Raw genomic sequence first — 15285 nt, 5'->3', positions numbered from 1 at the left:
ACCTGCCCCAGCACACCTGCCCTGCACACACCCTGGGCACCTGCCCGCAGCTGCACCACGTGCATCCCGTTCACCTGCTCCGCACACCTGTCCACACCTGTCTCGCGCACATCGTGCACGGCCAGCGTGCACCTGCCCCACGCACCTGCCCGCATCTGCGCTGGGCGCATCGCCCGCTCATCTGCCCTGCACACACTGCGTGCACCTCTCCACACCTGCCCCGCGCGCATCGTGCACAACCGACACGCACCTGTCCCACACACCTGCCCTGCACACACCTCTTATGACCAGCCTGCACCTGCCTCACACAACTGCCCTGCACATTTGTTCTCCAGACGCTCCTGCCCTGCACACACCCCATGACAGGCCCACCCATTTTCCCCCAGCACCTGCCTCACATCTACTTTGTGTGGCTTGTCATCCCTGCACACCTGCTCTGTGTGACCAGCTTGGCCCTGCCCTGCACGCACGTCTGCTCCGCGAACCCCTTTTCCTTGTGCCGGCCTCACCCCGTCCTGTTCAGCACTCTGGGCTTCTTCCAGAACCTTCTCAGCACCTGCTTCTTGCCGTGCCTGACCTCTCCTCTGTCTGTCCTGGGTGCTGGTGATACAGGAGGTCAGATGTGGCTCTTGTCCTTCAGGAGCCTGAGGGTGGGCGTGTCTGGTCACCTGAAATCCTAGGGGCCAGTTCAGGTGTGACCTGGGTGCTGGGGTGCAAGAGTGCTCACCCAGCCTGGGAGGGCTGGCGGCCTTTTGGGCAGTGAAGCCAGAGGTCAGCACCCTGCTCCTCAGACTGCCCTCCCTGTCTGCCCCCCTTTCCTCTATGCATCTTCCCTCCTGCGACCCCGTCAGGCTCCTGTTCCAGGGGAAGGCCAGCGTGGCTCTGGGCCACGTTTTTGTTTCTTGCCACACAGAACATGCTCATTCTCATTTCGTGACCCATGGAGTCTCAAACCGTGCCCCAAAGCACCCTTCAGAGGTAGTGCCTCCCCAGACTGCCGTTCTGGAGGACGTCCCATGTGTTGTACCTGGTCCCACTCGTGGCTCCTGGGTGGCTCTCGAGGACTCGGGGTGTCATAAGGCTTTTCCCTAAGGAGCTTCATAGGTTTCAGAATCAGGCAGCAGCCTCCCTGTCCTGGTGTGTGTGTCCTGGTCACTCAGGGGTTTATTTAGCCCTGTTGATGCTGGGTGGTGGGCCAGCAGTCCAGGTCCTGCCCTGCCAGGCGCCTCTGGTCTGCCTGTGCTCTGTTGGGATCCTTGAAAAATCAAGGGAAGAAGGTTTTGTGGTTCTTATAAGGTTCAGTTTTCATCGCTAAACTCTGGTTTAATATTGGGATTTTGGACCATGAAGTTTTTCTTCAGATTTTTGTCCTTTTTGCTCACATTTTTCTGAATGCAGAAAAGAAATGTGATGCCATCTGTGACGTCGGAGAAATGTGTTGACGTTACGTGTTTTTTTTTTTGCAAAGTTTTATACTTGTGTCTTTGCATGCGTTAAAGCATTAGAAGTTTTTCTGTCATGAATTCCTGAGGTCAAGTAATTTCCAGATGTAACTAACTTTGCAGGACAGGTTGCTCACCTGAGACCGCCACCTCTGGGTAGACGGCTGCTTGCGTGGTCTTTTATTTTTTTTTAATTTAATTTGTATTGAGTTAATGATAGGTTACAATCTTGTATTGCATGGTCTTTAGACTTGAGCGTGTGTTCAGAAAGAGAACCCCTAAGCACGTGGGGCTCACGGGGACGTAAGCATGTTCTCTGCTGGTGACGACAGAAAAGGAAATGGGCATTTTCAGTGCAGTTTGGTGAGTGCTGGGTTAGTGGAAGGTGCAGGACTCTTTTTTTTCTTTTTTTGAAGAAGATTAGCTCTGAGCTAATATCTGCTGCCAATCCTTTTTTTGGCCGAGGAAGGCTGGCCCTGAGGTAACATCCATGCCCATCTTCCTTGCTTGACATGTGGGACGCCTACCACAGCATGGCCTGCCAAGGGGTACCATGTCTGCACCCAGGATCTGAACCTGCGCACCCTGGGCTGCTGAAGCAGAACATGCGAACTTAACCACTGAGCCACCGTGCTGGCCCCCCTCTACAGGACTCTTAAATCAGTATTTTTTGAGCACCTCCCACGTATCAGAGACTTCCCTAGGCATGGAACATTCTAGAATGCTGCGCAACCCCACCTGCCAGGCAGGGAGCCTCGAGGAAAGGCTCTCCAAAGGTGGTGCCTGAGCCGAATGGTGGGTGCAACAGCGGTAGGCAGTGAGCGGGAGGGAGATGCAACATAGGCGGAGCAGTGTGGCCTGTCTGGGGGTGACAGGTGGCTGAGAGGTTGGGGGGGAACGTGGTGGGGTGCAGCACTCCTGCATGTGGACCCTGCCCAGAGGCACCAGGGTCCGCAGCAGATCGGATGTGCTAGTCAGGAGGAAGAGGCTGAGGTTGCCTGAGGGCAGTGGCCGGGGAGAAGGAAGAGGGGGCAGAGGCAGAGCTGGGGAGGGAGGGAGGACCTGTGGAAATGGGGCCAGGAGGGGCCCCACCCACACAGGAGGGCGGGAGTGAGAGTGAGCCTCTGTGTCACGGCACTGTCGCTGTCTGCTCCGTGTCTGAGCTGCCCGGGGTCTGTCGTGGGGTCGGTGGAGCCTCTGAGCCGCGTGGTTTTCTCCTAGAGGGAGTGGGAAGCCGGGGGTGCTTTGGCAGAGCCCGTGGCCGGCTCAGTGCGCACGCGGGGGGGCGGATTTGCCGTGCGCGGCTCTTTGCTGTGCATAAAAGGCTCTACTGGGATGGAAAGGCTGCCTCTTTTCCTGGAAGAACCAGATCATTTAGACTATGGTCTGGAAACATCAGTTAAGCTTTTTGTGTCAAAGTGTTAGGATTCTCGCACTTGGGAGCACAGACACCTGATTGGGAGAAGCTGTGTTGGGGCCTCTGGCTCTGACAGCACGCTAAGTCAGGCTCCTGTGTTGCAGAGGTGACCACTGTGACGGTGGCTAACGTGGGTGCGTCTGCAGACAATGTCTTCACCACGTCAGTGGCGAACGCCGCCTCGCTCTCGGGACACGTTCTGGTAAGCCACTCTGCGAGCACTTCAGCCCCTGCGAGTCTCCACAGACCTGAGTGGAGTGGCTGCGGCTCCCCCAGAGACTGCTCAGGGTTCCGTCAGCAGTGCGGGCACCCTGGGCACCGGGAAGGGAAGTGGCAGCTGCTGCTGTCAGGGAGCCTCCAGGGCTGAGCTCTTGGTGGGGAAATGAGAGCGGAGGTGGAACCAGCCCCTGGACTGTGGGTGAGCGGGAGGAACCCTTCTGAGCCTGCAGTCAGGGGACAGCCCTCGTGCCATCCTGGCCAGATTGCTGCACAGTGTCCCAGGATGGGAGCTCCAGCATCCACCTGGGTCCAGGCTTCTCTAGGCCTGAAGTCCAGCTTCACTGGTGGCCTGGTCCTGCTTGCTTTCCTTGTTCATGAAGCTCCAGACACGTGGAAGGGTCACTGTCTTTGGCCTGGCACAGCATTCTGTTCGCAGCATTTATGGCTCATTTCCTGCCTTGCTCATGCATTCTGCATGGTGACCCCTGTCCTCTTAAGATGGCTGCCAAAAGCCAGGCACGTCTCAGATAGCGTTGTGCCCGGTCAGAGCCGTTTATGATCCTGCTGCATCACTTTGGTGCAGCTTTTACCTCGGAGGCCTTCGGTGACTTGGGGGACAGCCTCATTTCTAAGTGGGAGATGCCAGGGGCTCGGTAGAGTCTTCAGAAAGGGGGATTTTCCTGGGACCTCTGCCAGAGTGTTTGTTATAGTTTCCTCTTAGCCTTGATCACACTCTTGGGGCACTAGAACCCTGAGAGCGAAGGTGTTGTCATTGGAATGGCAGCCAACGGCAGCCAACAGCAGCCTCGGGCTCCTACTCATGATACGGGGGTGGGGGACGACAGTGCAGTACCGTAGTGAAGACTGGACCAGTGTAGCAGAGGACCCGGAGCACAGGGCTCAGGAGTGTGGTACACGTCTTGCGGTGTCAGAACGCACACGAGCTGGTAGCCAGGTGGCAACTTCCTGCTTCCAGCTGGTCATCCTTCCTGCAGCACCTCCTATCGCATCCTCCCTTCTAGGAGGGGCTGGAGCCAGAGGCTGGGGGGGCTAGCGCGGCCCTGAGTCTGAGCTCCTGGGTGTGGTGCTTCCAGCGGGCTCTGAGGACTGCAGACACAGGAATTGGTGTGATCCTTTTGGAAATGACACCAAGGAGAGGGGATCTCAAATATCTACATTTCCCAGTTGCCTTCAGAAGGAAAATGCTTCATGATTCTTTTTTTTTTTTGAGGAAGATTAGCCCTGAGCTAACTACTACCAATCTTCCTCTTTTTGCTGAGGAAGACTGGCCCTGAGCTAACATCCATGCCCATTTTCCTCTATTTTATATGTGGGACTCCTGCCACAACATGGCTTTTGCCAAGTGGTGCCATGTCCGCACCCGGGATCCGAACCAGCGAACCCCGGGCTGCCGAAAGTAGAATGTGAGCACTTAACCGCTGTGCCACCGGGCTGGCCCCTTCGTGATTCTTAAATAGCACAAACCATCACCTTTCCCAGTAGAGAGCTGCACATCTTCAATGATTCAGACGCAAGCAGTGTAGACGCTCTTACTGAGGCGTTGACCCTCCAGGCCTGTGAGCGAGCGAGGGCCCAGGCATGTGTGTGTGTGCACGTGTGGGGGGTCGGGGGTCCCTTGACAGCGTGGGTAACTTCTACTTGCTTCCCCTGGTGGGAAGGTGACATTTTCAGGTGTAAGAAACTTTCACTTTGCCTTAGCTCGCTGTATCCTCTCAATGTGGAAGCGTTAGAGCATTCTAGAACGTTGGGCTGGACAGGTTGCTTGGTGGTCTCAGTCTACCCTGGAGCTGTCTGAGTGAGGCCTTAAGAGTTTGCCAGGTGACCAACCGAGGCGTGTGCCTGGTTGGCCACAGAGTCCAGACAGGGACGCCTGGCCCCCGAGGAGGAGGGTGAGGCCGGGTCCCACCCGGGGGAGGTGGGTGAGGTCGTGGCAGTGTCCCGCAGCGTGGAGAGGGATGTGAGCAGTGTGGTTTGGGAGGCCCCAGGCTCCGGTGGCCCTTGGTGAAGAGCTCTGGATGGGACCCTGGCGGAAGGGAGTCCCGCACCGGGCCCTGGCTGTGAGGATCAGCGTGGTCTCTCAGAAGCCCTCCCGTGAGGCCTGTGGCCATGCAGGAGCTGTGCAGACAGCCGTGGGCACTTCCTGTCTCCAGGGACCTTTCTTCTGTGACGCGTCGCGGGCGTTTGCTCGCAGCTACACAGACCTGCGTTGTCTCTTGTTCTCGGCTCTGAGTCTGTCTTTTAGAGACGTCTTTAAGGAGACCTGGGAGGTGTGGGAGGCATCCCCTTGTTGGTGACAGTTAGCGAGGGCGCTGTAGGACCACGTCTCACTGCACAGGTGACATGCCCTCACTGTCACCTGAGACGACTTATGGAAACTTCTCTCCTCCAGTCTGGGAGGACAGCCCTTCAGATTGGGGACAGCCTGAACACTGAGAAAGCCACGCTGATTGTCGTGCACACGGATGGGAGCATCGTGGAAACCACCGGGCTGAAGGGGCCCGCCGCGCCTCTCACGCCAGGTACCGCCCTTCCTGCCCCAGGCTCTCCGGAGCAAAACGTGTGCGAGAGGTTGTGCAGTTTATTCTGGGGGTTGACTTATTTATTTTGTGGTAAATTTGGAATAGCAAACATTAAGTTTAAGTAGAAAGAGTGGGATCTTCCAGGCCAGGAGGGTCTTCCAGAGTGAAGGGGCCACGCCATCGGGGCGACGGTCTCTGAGCAGCCAGAGGGTCTGCGGGTAGAATCCAGTGGACTTCCTTGGGCTTTTCTAGTTATTTTCGGATGTATCCGGTGTCTCTTATTTTCAAATGCTTCCTTTGTTCAAGGTCCTCAGTCTCCTCCAACTCCTCTGGCTCCTGGCCAAGAAAAAGGTGGCACCAAATACAACTGGGACCCGTCGGTGTACGACAGCGAGCTGCCCGTGCGGTGCCGGAACATCAGCGGCACGCTGTACAAGAACAGGCTCGGCTCAGGTGAGGGCGGCCGCCTCTCTGCGGGGCTCAAAGCTTCCCTCCTTTCATAGCTCCCCACGGTAAACTGGGGCCCCGGAAGGCTGTGGGTAGGAAGACAGGAGATGTCAGTGGCTCACGGCCCTGGGAACTAGGGCCGTGGAGAGGTGCGGGGCGATTTAGGGAGCAAATTGAGAAGACGTGGTGACCCCTGAGGGGGAGAGGAACAAGGGGAGAGGCGGGGCTGGAACGCGCTCCCTCAGTTCCTGGGTCAGCTTGGTGCCTGGAGGCAGCGGGTTCTGGAAGCGGGGTGGCTGTCACGGGCTCTGTGTGGGGCGTGGTTGAGCTTGCAGTGCCCGTGGGCAGTGGCTGGAGAGGTCAGGCAGGCGTCGGAGGCACAGACTGCCGTGCGGCCTCGAGGTGCAGGTTTGCCCCGGCGTCTGAGGAGGAGCCAGGCGGGAGGCGGCAAGGAGAGGAGAAGGCAGGAGGGGCCCGGCCTGGTGTCGGCCGGCTGGACCTGGCCGTGGGAGGTGGTGGTCATTCTGGTGGACGCACGTGTCGTTGCAGGAGGCCGGGGGCGGTGCATTAAGCAGGGCGAGAACTGGTACAGTCCAACTGAGTTTGAAGCCATGGCAGGAAGAGCCAGCAGTAAGGACTGGAAGAGGAGCATTCGCTACGCAGGCAGGCCGCTGCAGTGCCTCATTCAGGTGCTGTAAGCCTGCGCTCTCGTCCCTGCGTCTCGGCACAAAGCTTCAAGGGGCAGCGAGGGCGTCTCCAAAGGCTCAGGCTGTGGGGCATTCCGACGCTGCCCAGCCCAGAGGCGAGGCCCACAGACTGGAGTCAGACAGACTAGGTTTGAATCCTCCACTCACTAGCTGTGTGACCTTGGGCAAGTTACTTAACCTCTCTGTCTCTCAGTTTCCTGATGTTTCAAATGGGAAGATGATGATATCTGCCCCACACAACTGTTGTGAGGAGTGGATGAGGCAATGTGACAGCTTCTGTTTGCACACACGTGGCTTTTTAAAAGGCACCTCACTTCCATTTGCTGCAGTTTACTCGTAAAAGCAGGGGGCTGCCTGTCCCTGTTTCTGGTTTAGCTCCTTGGGTGTTGATAAAGGGACACTGCCTGCGGGACCTTTCACTCCCTAGAAGGAGAGAGGTAGGTCCTGCCACTACCGATGGCGTCGCAGAGGGGGAAGTGTCGGGAGGAGAATTTGGCGGGGTTGCAGGGTTTATATTTGTGAGTGGAGGAGAAGTGGTAAAGCCGCCTGAAATCTAGTGTGGACGAGTCACGTTACGGGCCCACTGTGTGATGTGTGACGATGCTTTTTAAATTTCAGGACGGGATCCTAAACCCACACGCCGCCTCCTGCACCTGTGCCGCCTGCTGCGACGACATGACCCTGGTAAGCTGCTGGTGGCGGATGCTGTGCAGTTAGACGCCCATGAGCGGACAGCTGCCGAGCCAGCCCGCAGCCCTCTGCGTCCGGGCGCTCTCTCCCTCCGTCCTCTGGCTGGGAGAGGGGCATTGTCCCTGCTCCTCTCTAGGGCTTGCTTGTCCCCTGTGTCCCTGGCTCCCCTCGGATCATCTGGGGCTTCCTACCAGTGTCTCCCACAGTCTCTTTCCAAGCATCACTCGGATAACTGGCGCCTCGGCGGAGGCACGTGGTCGGCGCTGCGTGGCTGCTCACGGATGTTACAGGAGACTTTCTTAAGTGACTGAAAGCTCCCCTAACATCACCGTCTTAACCCCCAAACCAAATACACACACTTTTTTTTAATGGTCACAACAAATGTGTATGTGGCATTTTATATTCTGCGTTTTTTAACATTATGTCTTGAAAATACTACACTGAACTTATTCAGGTATAGAGCTTCTAATGTCTTTTGGAATATTTCCTTATCCTGCATTCATAACTGTTTCAAAAAGAATGCATATTTTCATCGATTTTAGTATATGTTGCTCCAAAGCTTTCAAAAGCATGAGACTGATTTGTAATGTACGAATGTACCAGTTTTGTGTCAGCTTTCATTAGTGTTAATATTATTTTAAAATGTTTTAAAGTTAACTTAAAGGCTGCTTAATGAGATTTCCTTATTTTATTTTGATTATTTATCTCATTAATTATTAGAAGATACGAAAACAATTTAATGGGAGAGACAAGTCAGGTACTTGAGTGGAGAAACTAAATGTTCTAAAACTGTCCAGTTTGTGGATAGATTAGTGTGATTCTAGTAGAATAATCAGTGGGACATTTTTGTGAATATAAAGTGATTTTAAAGTTCATTTGGGAAAAGTAATAGGTGAGGTTCCCAGAGATCTTACAGGGATCAGAGAGCGGCAGGAGTGAGTTCGTTCCCGTAGGAAGATGAGGATGCGTGGCGGAATTCGTTACAGTGACTCCAAATGCTGAAATGCTCAGGTGTAACTCTAACAAAACGTGTATAGAATTTGAATACTGAAAACTGCAAGCTGCTGCTGAAGAAGTGGGGGAGTCCTGAAGACTTGGACAGACGTCCTCTGCCCACGGACTGCAAGATGCGACATAGCACCGGTGTCACTTCTCCCCACACGCATCTGTGGGTTTAACACGATTCCTGTCAGAATCCCAGCAGGATTCTTTGTATGTATAAACAAGCCGATTTCTTTATATGGAAAGGCAAAGAAAACAGGATAGCCAAGACAGCATCGATTGAGCAAGAAGACTGAAGTTGGAGCAATCCGCGGCCTGTGACTTAAGGCTGCTGTCTTGGCGCCGTGATCTGGGAGCTGCAGTGTTGGCAGAGGGCGAGACCCGCAGACCTGGGACCCAGACGGGCGCATCCACAGGGAGACTCGAAGTTGTCTCTCCAGCATGCGGTGCTGGCACTGGTGGACATTTGTAGGCACAGAGATGCACTGGACCTGAACCTCACACTTGACGCGCACACGGGTTCAGGAGGGATCCTAGATGCACATGTGAAACAGAAATAGAACTTTCAGAGGAAAACACGGGGAAAATCTTCATGACCTCGGATTAGACTGAGGGTTTCTTAGACATGAAACCAAAGGCACCATCCATAAAATAAAAAAATCGGTCAACTGGACTTTTATCACATTTTAAAATTTTGGCTTCCACTGCAGGAATGGTGGTGTGAAGAGCTCTATGGACCTGCTCCCCAGAGAAATAACCATAACTGGTGATATTATTAAAAAAACCACCACTGAAATTCTCTGGAAATTGTCCTAGGGGCATACGACAAATAGAGAAACATTGATCCAGGAAATCTAGGTCTGCGAAAGGAGAGTGGGAGGCTGGCGCCTGAGCCAGGACCGCTTCCCTCCCTCGCTCCCCTCCAGCTCAGCGCAGAGGAAGCTCCACTCCAGGTGGTGCAGCCAAGAAAACGGGGCCCTTCTCCCCATAGCTCCCAGTCAAGGGGTGTAGGCTTGCACTGGAGGGCCAGGCCACCAGCATTTCACATTGTCTTCAGCCTCGAGTTGCAGGAACTGAACTCTGGGAAAGTGCGGCTGAGAGACTGAGGGCTCCCTTCCTTCACCCAGCCACTTCTCAGGGGGCAGAGGCTCTTTCCGGGCACAGCAGGGCAAGAAGACTGTGGCCTTAGTCGTCCTCACCCCAGCTCGCTCCGAGGGTGGAGGCCTGTGCCAAGAGGCCAGGTGAGAAGACTTGTCCAGCCGGGCTGTCACGCTGATGGACGTGAGCACTGTTCCTGGTCCTGCTCTGGAGCAGGGCTCAGATTTTGCCCCAAGGGAGAGGCAGGCCATGAGGACAGAGAGCTCCAGGGGTCCCCCCGGAGGAACTGGCTTTATTTGGAATAGAGTGTGGGGACGTTCAAGCCTAAGGGTGCCCTTGAGAACAGTGGAGGTTTCTATGGTGAGTGTGAAGGGAGGCCGGTGGCGCACGACAGAGGTGAGCGTCAGGGGAGGCTGGCAGTCTGTGGGAGCCACAAGCTGAAGCAGTGGTCCAGGGAGAGTGACAGCTCCCAAGAGCCCTCCTGGGGTGAGAACAGCCCTCAGTGACCTGCTCCGAAGCCACCCGTGTTGCGAGCCGAGGAGATCGGTTCAGGCGATGGAGCACTGTGGCCGGGGCGCCGTGGAGAACAGCAGAGCCGTCAGCTGGAAGCGAGTGGAACCGGCAGCTGGGTGTGACACCAACAGAGGCGACAGCTCAACGCAGCTCACGGCACTGGCAGCCGGAGGTGACCAAGCGTGTGCCCAGGGCTGTGCTCACGCAGCCGCAGGCCTCACTGCCGGGTGGAGTCTTCATAGAGGAGTGCAGTCGGGTCCCTGACACGAGCGGCGGCAGGAAGCCCTGGAGGGGGAGTCAGTCCCCACGCTTGGTATAAAAGATTGCCTGAAATGTCCAGTTTTCAGCAGAAATTACGAGACATGCCAAGAAACAAGAAAGTGTGAGCCGTATGGAAGGAAAGCAGCAGGCAGCAGACGCTGCCGTGAGCGCCCAGGGCTCGGCTTTCACGGGCGGGTGCTCCCAGGCTGCGCTCTTTGTGTTCCGAGAGCTGCAGGGACTTCTCGCAAGCCGTCTTGGTCTGCGTGGCCTGCCATCCGGTGTCTCACCATCCTGGAGGTTGAAGTCCAAGGTCCAGGTGCTGGCTTGGTTCCTGGCTTGCAGGCAGCTGCCTTCTCGCTGTGTGTGCACCTGGCAGAGGGACGGAGGCTCTGGTGTCCCCTCCCACAAGGACGCTAATCCCGTGGATCAGGGCCCCACGCTTGTGACCCCAGTTACCCTTCGGCACCTCCTTACTCCAGTACAGCCGCACTGGGCTCAGGCCCTGCACGTGAATTCTGGGGGGACGCAGTTCAGTCCAGAGCAGAAGGTGTGATGCCAAGTCTCATTACATGGAGAGTATTGATAAAGAGAAATTACAAAAAAGAACCCAGCGGAGGGGTCGGCCTGGTGGCGAAGCGGTTAAGTACGCACGTTCCGTTCTCGGCGGCCCGGGGTTCGCCAGTTCGGATTCTGGATGCAGACATGGCACCACTTGGCACGCTATGCTGTGGTAGGCGTCCCACATATAAAGTGGAGGAAGATGGGCACAGATGTTAGCTCAGGGCCAGGTTTCCTCAGCAAAAAAAAGAGGAGGACTGGCAGTAGTTAGCTCAGGGCTAATCTTCCTCAAAAAAAAAACCCGGTGGAGATTCTTGAACTGAAAGCAGAAGAACAGAATGAACACTCGCCGGAGTGGCTCCACGGCAGACTTACCTGGCAGCAGGGGGGCCCGCGGGTCGGCGTCCCTCAGGTTCCCGGGGCTCCGGCACTGAGCTGGGCGCCGCTCCTCTGCTTTCGGGCGGTCGTCTCTGCTCCCTTCTTCTTCCCTTGGTTCCCAATTGTCTTCTGTCTTCTAGGAATTCCTAAAAATGCTGTGTGTTGACGATGCTCTTTCTGGTTTCGAAGCATCGTGAGTCATGTGTTCTTTGTGAAAGCGTTTTTTCTGTCATTTTAAGGAATTGGGCCTCGGAGAGAGGTAAGGGTTTTACGCGCAGCTCGCCGTCCTACTGTACTCTCGCTGTGTCGCTCGTGTGGCCAGGAGACAAGGCTGTCACTTGGTAGGAGCAAAACGCAGACAGCCCGGGCCACCTCGAGCCTTTCCCTCCATCTCCCTCTCCTCCTGCAGAGCGGCCCCGTCCGGCTCTTCGTCCCCTACAAGAGGCGCAAGAAGGAGAACGAGCTGCCCACCACCCCGGTGAAGAAGGACTCCCCCAAGAACATCGCGCTGCTTCCCGCCACCGCTGCCACCACCTGTGAGTTCTGTGGACAGCCTTCGTTTGCGCACTCTGCGCCACCACACGGGGCTCGGCTGTGTGATCCTCAGTTGAAAGCAGACGCCATGGGGCCGGCGGGGTAGTCAGCAACCCCCTCCTCCTTCCCTGACCTGCCTGTGCCCCTGGGGCTCGGGGGCAGGGCCTTCCTAGTGACGTGGGTGCGGGCTGCTGAGAGCGGGGTGGCCGCACACTTGGTCCTTGGTCTGTCCAGCCTGCCCAGGCCCCTCCGAGAGGTGACAGTGTTAAGGCCTTCCGAATGAGGATTTCTCTGAGTTTTGCTTTTAGCAGCCTTCAAAACGCTCCCGTGTCGTATGTAAAACTGCACAGCTGTCTAGGAGAGGGGGATGGGGAGGGTGGGGGAGAAATCTGGCTTTTTTACCATAAGGTGGGTGGGAAAGATTTAGAGACGGGAGAGGCCTCGACGGGAGAACACGTTAGAACTCGCCCATTTGTTAGAGACTGTGCAAGACCATCCGTCTGAATCGTGGGCCTTTATACAGAAATGTCCGTGAGCCCCTGTTGGCGCTCTTGGCCCAAGTCCTTTGGGTGGTAAGTTCAGGGGTCCCCGGATAGGGTGGAGCCTGGTCTGGGATGGTGGCAGCGTCCTTGTGCAGGTCAGCCAAGAGGAGCTGGAGCGGCAGAAACACCTGGGGACATGACTGTTTTTATCTTCAACTTGGATGAAAATCCTTTTCTTAATTCAAACTACAAAGTAGTTTTTAAATGATTTTGAGTTTTATTTTTTTTTCCCGAGAATACATTCACGTGTTCAAAATTCAAACAGTATGAACAATGTGTAGGGGAGTCTGTCACAGCCCCAAGTCTTCCCCCAACGGGCGCCCGGGGTCGCTGGTCCTTGCAGAGGGGCCTGGCGTGTGTGCGGGAGGTGTGTGCTGTGTCTGCGTTCTGGCCCCAGCTCCTGGGGTCTTTCTGAGATCTGTGCTGCGGGGCGGGTCTTGGGGTCCCCACCGTGCAGTAAAGAGCGCTTCTGCCTTTCCAGTCACCGTGACCCCCTCAGGACAGATCACTACCTCTGGCGCTCTGACCTTTGACCGGGCATCCACTGTGGAGGCCACCGCCGTGATCTCGGAGAGTCCGGCCCAGGGTGACGTTTTCGCAGGAGCTACAGGTGAGTTGTCTCAGCGCCTTCCCACCATGGCCACACACCCCTGCTGGGTGGGGTTTGTAGGCAGCCTGGCACTTAGGGGGGGCCTCGGGCAGGGGTGTTTCATTGGTAGCGAGCCCTGCAGGCACCAGGCAGGTAGGGGTGTGTGGGGGGCGTGTAAGGTGTATGTGGGGGTGGGGCAGGTAGGGGTGGGGGTGGGTAGGGTGTATGTGTGGGTGGGGCAGGTAGGATGGGGGCAGATAGGGTGTTTGTGGGGTTGATAGTTGTGGCAGAGGGCACAGGTCCTGAAAGCTGACAGTGCCCACAGGGTTTGGGGGCTCCTGCTCTAGAACAGCACTGTCCAACAGGAACATGGTGACCGTGGTGGGTAGTTGTGAACATTCTAGCAGCCACGTTGGGAAAATAGAAGCAAACATGGAAAGTGGCTTTTGTACTGTATTTTATTTCACCCAGTGTACCCCAAATACTGTCGTTTAACAATTCAGCTTCTGCCGTTTCCGGGCTCCGTAGCCATGTGTGGGCTGAAGCTGCCCCGTGAGTGGTGCAGCCGTGGACGGTCCGGGATTCACCGGCCGTGCAGGCGGCTCACGAGGCCGTCTCTCCCCCTCTCTCCCGATAGTCCAGGAAGCGGGCGTGCAGCCGCCGTGCCGGGTCGGCCATCCGGAGCCCCACTACCCGGGCTACCAGGACAGCTGTCAGATTGCGCCGTTCCCGGAAGCTGCGCTGCCAACGGCTCATCCCAAGATAGGTCAGTCTGGAAGAATTCAGCGCACGTGCAGGCCGCTGTCTCGGAACTGCTTCTGTGAGAGAGGGTCCGGGTGGGGGACGCACCGGGTCGGGGCTGCCGGTGTTTGAGTCAGGTTCTGTGAGAGCACGCCGCGCCCGTGTTGGGGTGTGTGCTGGCAGGCTGCGTTCCCAGACGGCAGTGCTCCCGAGAGGCCGGACACCACGAAGCTGGGTTTTTGGTCTGTCTGTGCCGTGAGGCTGCGTGCTCGCCGGGCAGGGTGGGGCCCACCCCGAGCCGCTCTGCTCTCCCGTGTGCTGACAGAAGGGCTGGAGGCCGACATTGGCGTCCCCAGGCCCCACACCTGGAGATGGTGTCCCGCTGCGTGTGTGTTTGGACTTGGCCTTCTCAGTTACCCGCACACTCTGGACACAGTTCTGTGTTGAGAGACTTTTCTGAAGGAGCCCCGTCATCCCTGCGGTGGATGTTTGTGTTCTTATGTTTTTCTCGTAGACAGTGGAGCGAGACAGGAACTTGATCATAAGTGTAATCACACCTCACCTCATCCTCGCCGGTCGGTTTCCTAATTCTCCCCTTTGCCTGTTCAAACCCTTTCCATCCTGAAAGCTCACCGTGCTTCTGCTCCTCCCCACACCTTGCCTCGGCCCCAGCCCCCAGCCCCCAGCCCCCCGAGCCCCTCAGCCGGGCCACATCCCTGGTGAATCTGCTGGGGCTGGGGGTCCTGCCTGGCCCTGGATGAAGGAGGTGTGCCCTCCCTGTGTGGCAAGTGTCTGCATGCAGACGCCCCTCAGCCCACGCCCCGCCTGTGAGATCATTTGCTCCCTTCAATGTGGCCTCGTGGTTTCCTGTTTTAGTCAGTGGGTTGTAACCTGTCACTGTCATTGTTTATGCTTGGATTAGTCCAGCTTTGGCCGGCGGGAGCCCTTTGAGCCGCTGCTGCGTTCTCTGTCCTCTGACCTGCCCTGTCTGTCTTGGAGCACTTCCCTAATTTGTGGCACAGTGAGGCCTTGGAGGCTCATCTTAGGTTTTCGGTTCCTCCAGGAGTCCTGACCCTGTTACTGGGACATTCTGTTTCAAAGCCGAGTCTGGCCCTGCTCGCAGTGGGCTGGAGCTGGTCGTCATGGCTCTCAAGCGCTGTGTGCGTCTCCTTCCAGCCCACGTCCAGTGACCCACGTTGGGAGCTGGGAACAGGTCTTGGTGGAGTGTTCTCCCCAGGAAATCAGCAAATGCTGCAAGTCAGGGTTTTTTCCTGGGAGGCTGGATGTCAGACATTTACCAGCACACCCTGGGTGCACTCATCACGGTTGGGGTGTCCGTGCCCCAGCCCTCTCAGTGGACAGAGGTGGGGAATGTGCACACACACACGCATCTGTGTTCCAGATCTGTCTACATGTGTTGAGTCTCCAGTTCCTGTCCAAAACCACAGGGTTCATTCTCGTTTCTTCCCTTTCCATCTTTGTAACTTTCTTCTCAAACTGTGAGAAACGCGAGTCTCGTTATCCTGAGTCACTTCCCATGGTGACCACAGACGTCCGGGAGCACTTTCTAGTGAGCAGAGCCAGCCAGGAGACTTTCGTTCTTTGGT

General features: G+C 56.4%; 1 protein-coding gene across 10 annotated transcripts in view; it reads left to right on the top strand.

The window, feature by feature from the left end:
* Positions 1-15285, top strand: part of DEAF1 (DEAF1 transcription factor) — a 29750-nt gene that overhangs the window by 401 nt on the left and 14064 nt on the right. For all 10 annotated transcript variants that reach the window (XR_011424176.1, XR_011424175.1, XR_011424173.1 and 7 more), the window contains exons 2-9: positions 2964-3061; positions 5489-5618; positions 5925-6071; positions 6615-6754; positions 7391-7456; positions 11682-11808; positions 12830-12958; positions 13575-13703. Coding sequence is in view for 6 of the 10 variants with exons in the window: in XM_070230303.1 (XP_070086404.1) it covers positions 2964-3061; positions 5489-5618; positions 5925-6071; positions 6615-6754; positions 7391-7456; positions 11682-11808; positions 12830-12958; positions 13575-13703 (966 nt within the window). In the remaining 4 variants the exon portion in view is untranslated. The remainder of the gene's footprint in view (positions 1-2963; positions 3062-5488; positions 5619-5924; positions 6072-6614; positions 6755-7390; positions 7457-11681; positions 11809-12829; positions 12959-13574; positions 13704-15285) is intronic.

The sequence above is a fragment of the Equus caballus genome, chromosome 12 (assembly GCF_041296265.1).
Source record: "Equus caballus isolate H_3958 breed thoroughbred chromosome 12, TB-T2T, whole genome shotgun sequence".
In the NCBI taxonomy this organism is placed as follows: Eukaryota; Metazoa; Chordata; class Mammalia; order Perissodactyla; family Equidae; genus Equus; species Equus caballus.
The sequence above is the reverse complement of the archived record's forward strand: the minus strand, read 5'-3'. Positions and strand labels throughout refer to the sequence as shown.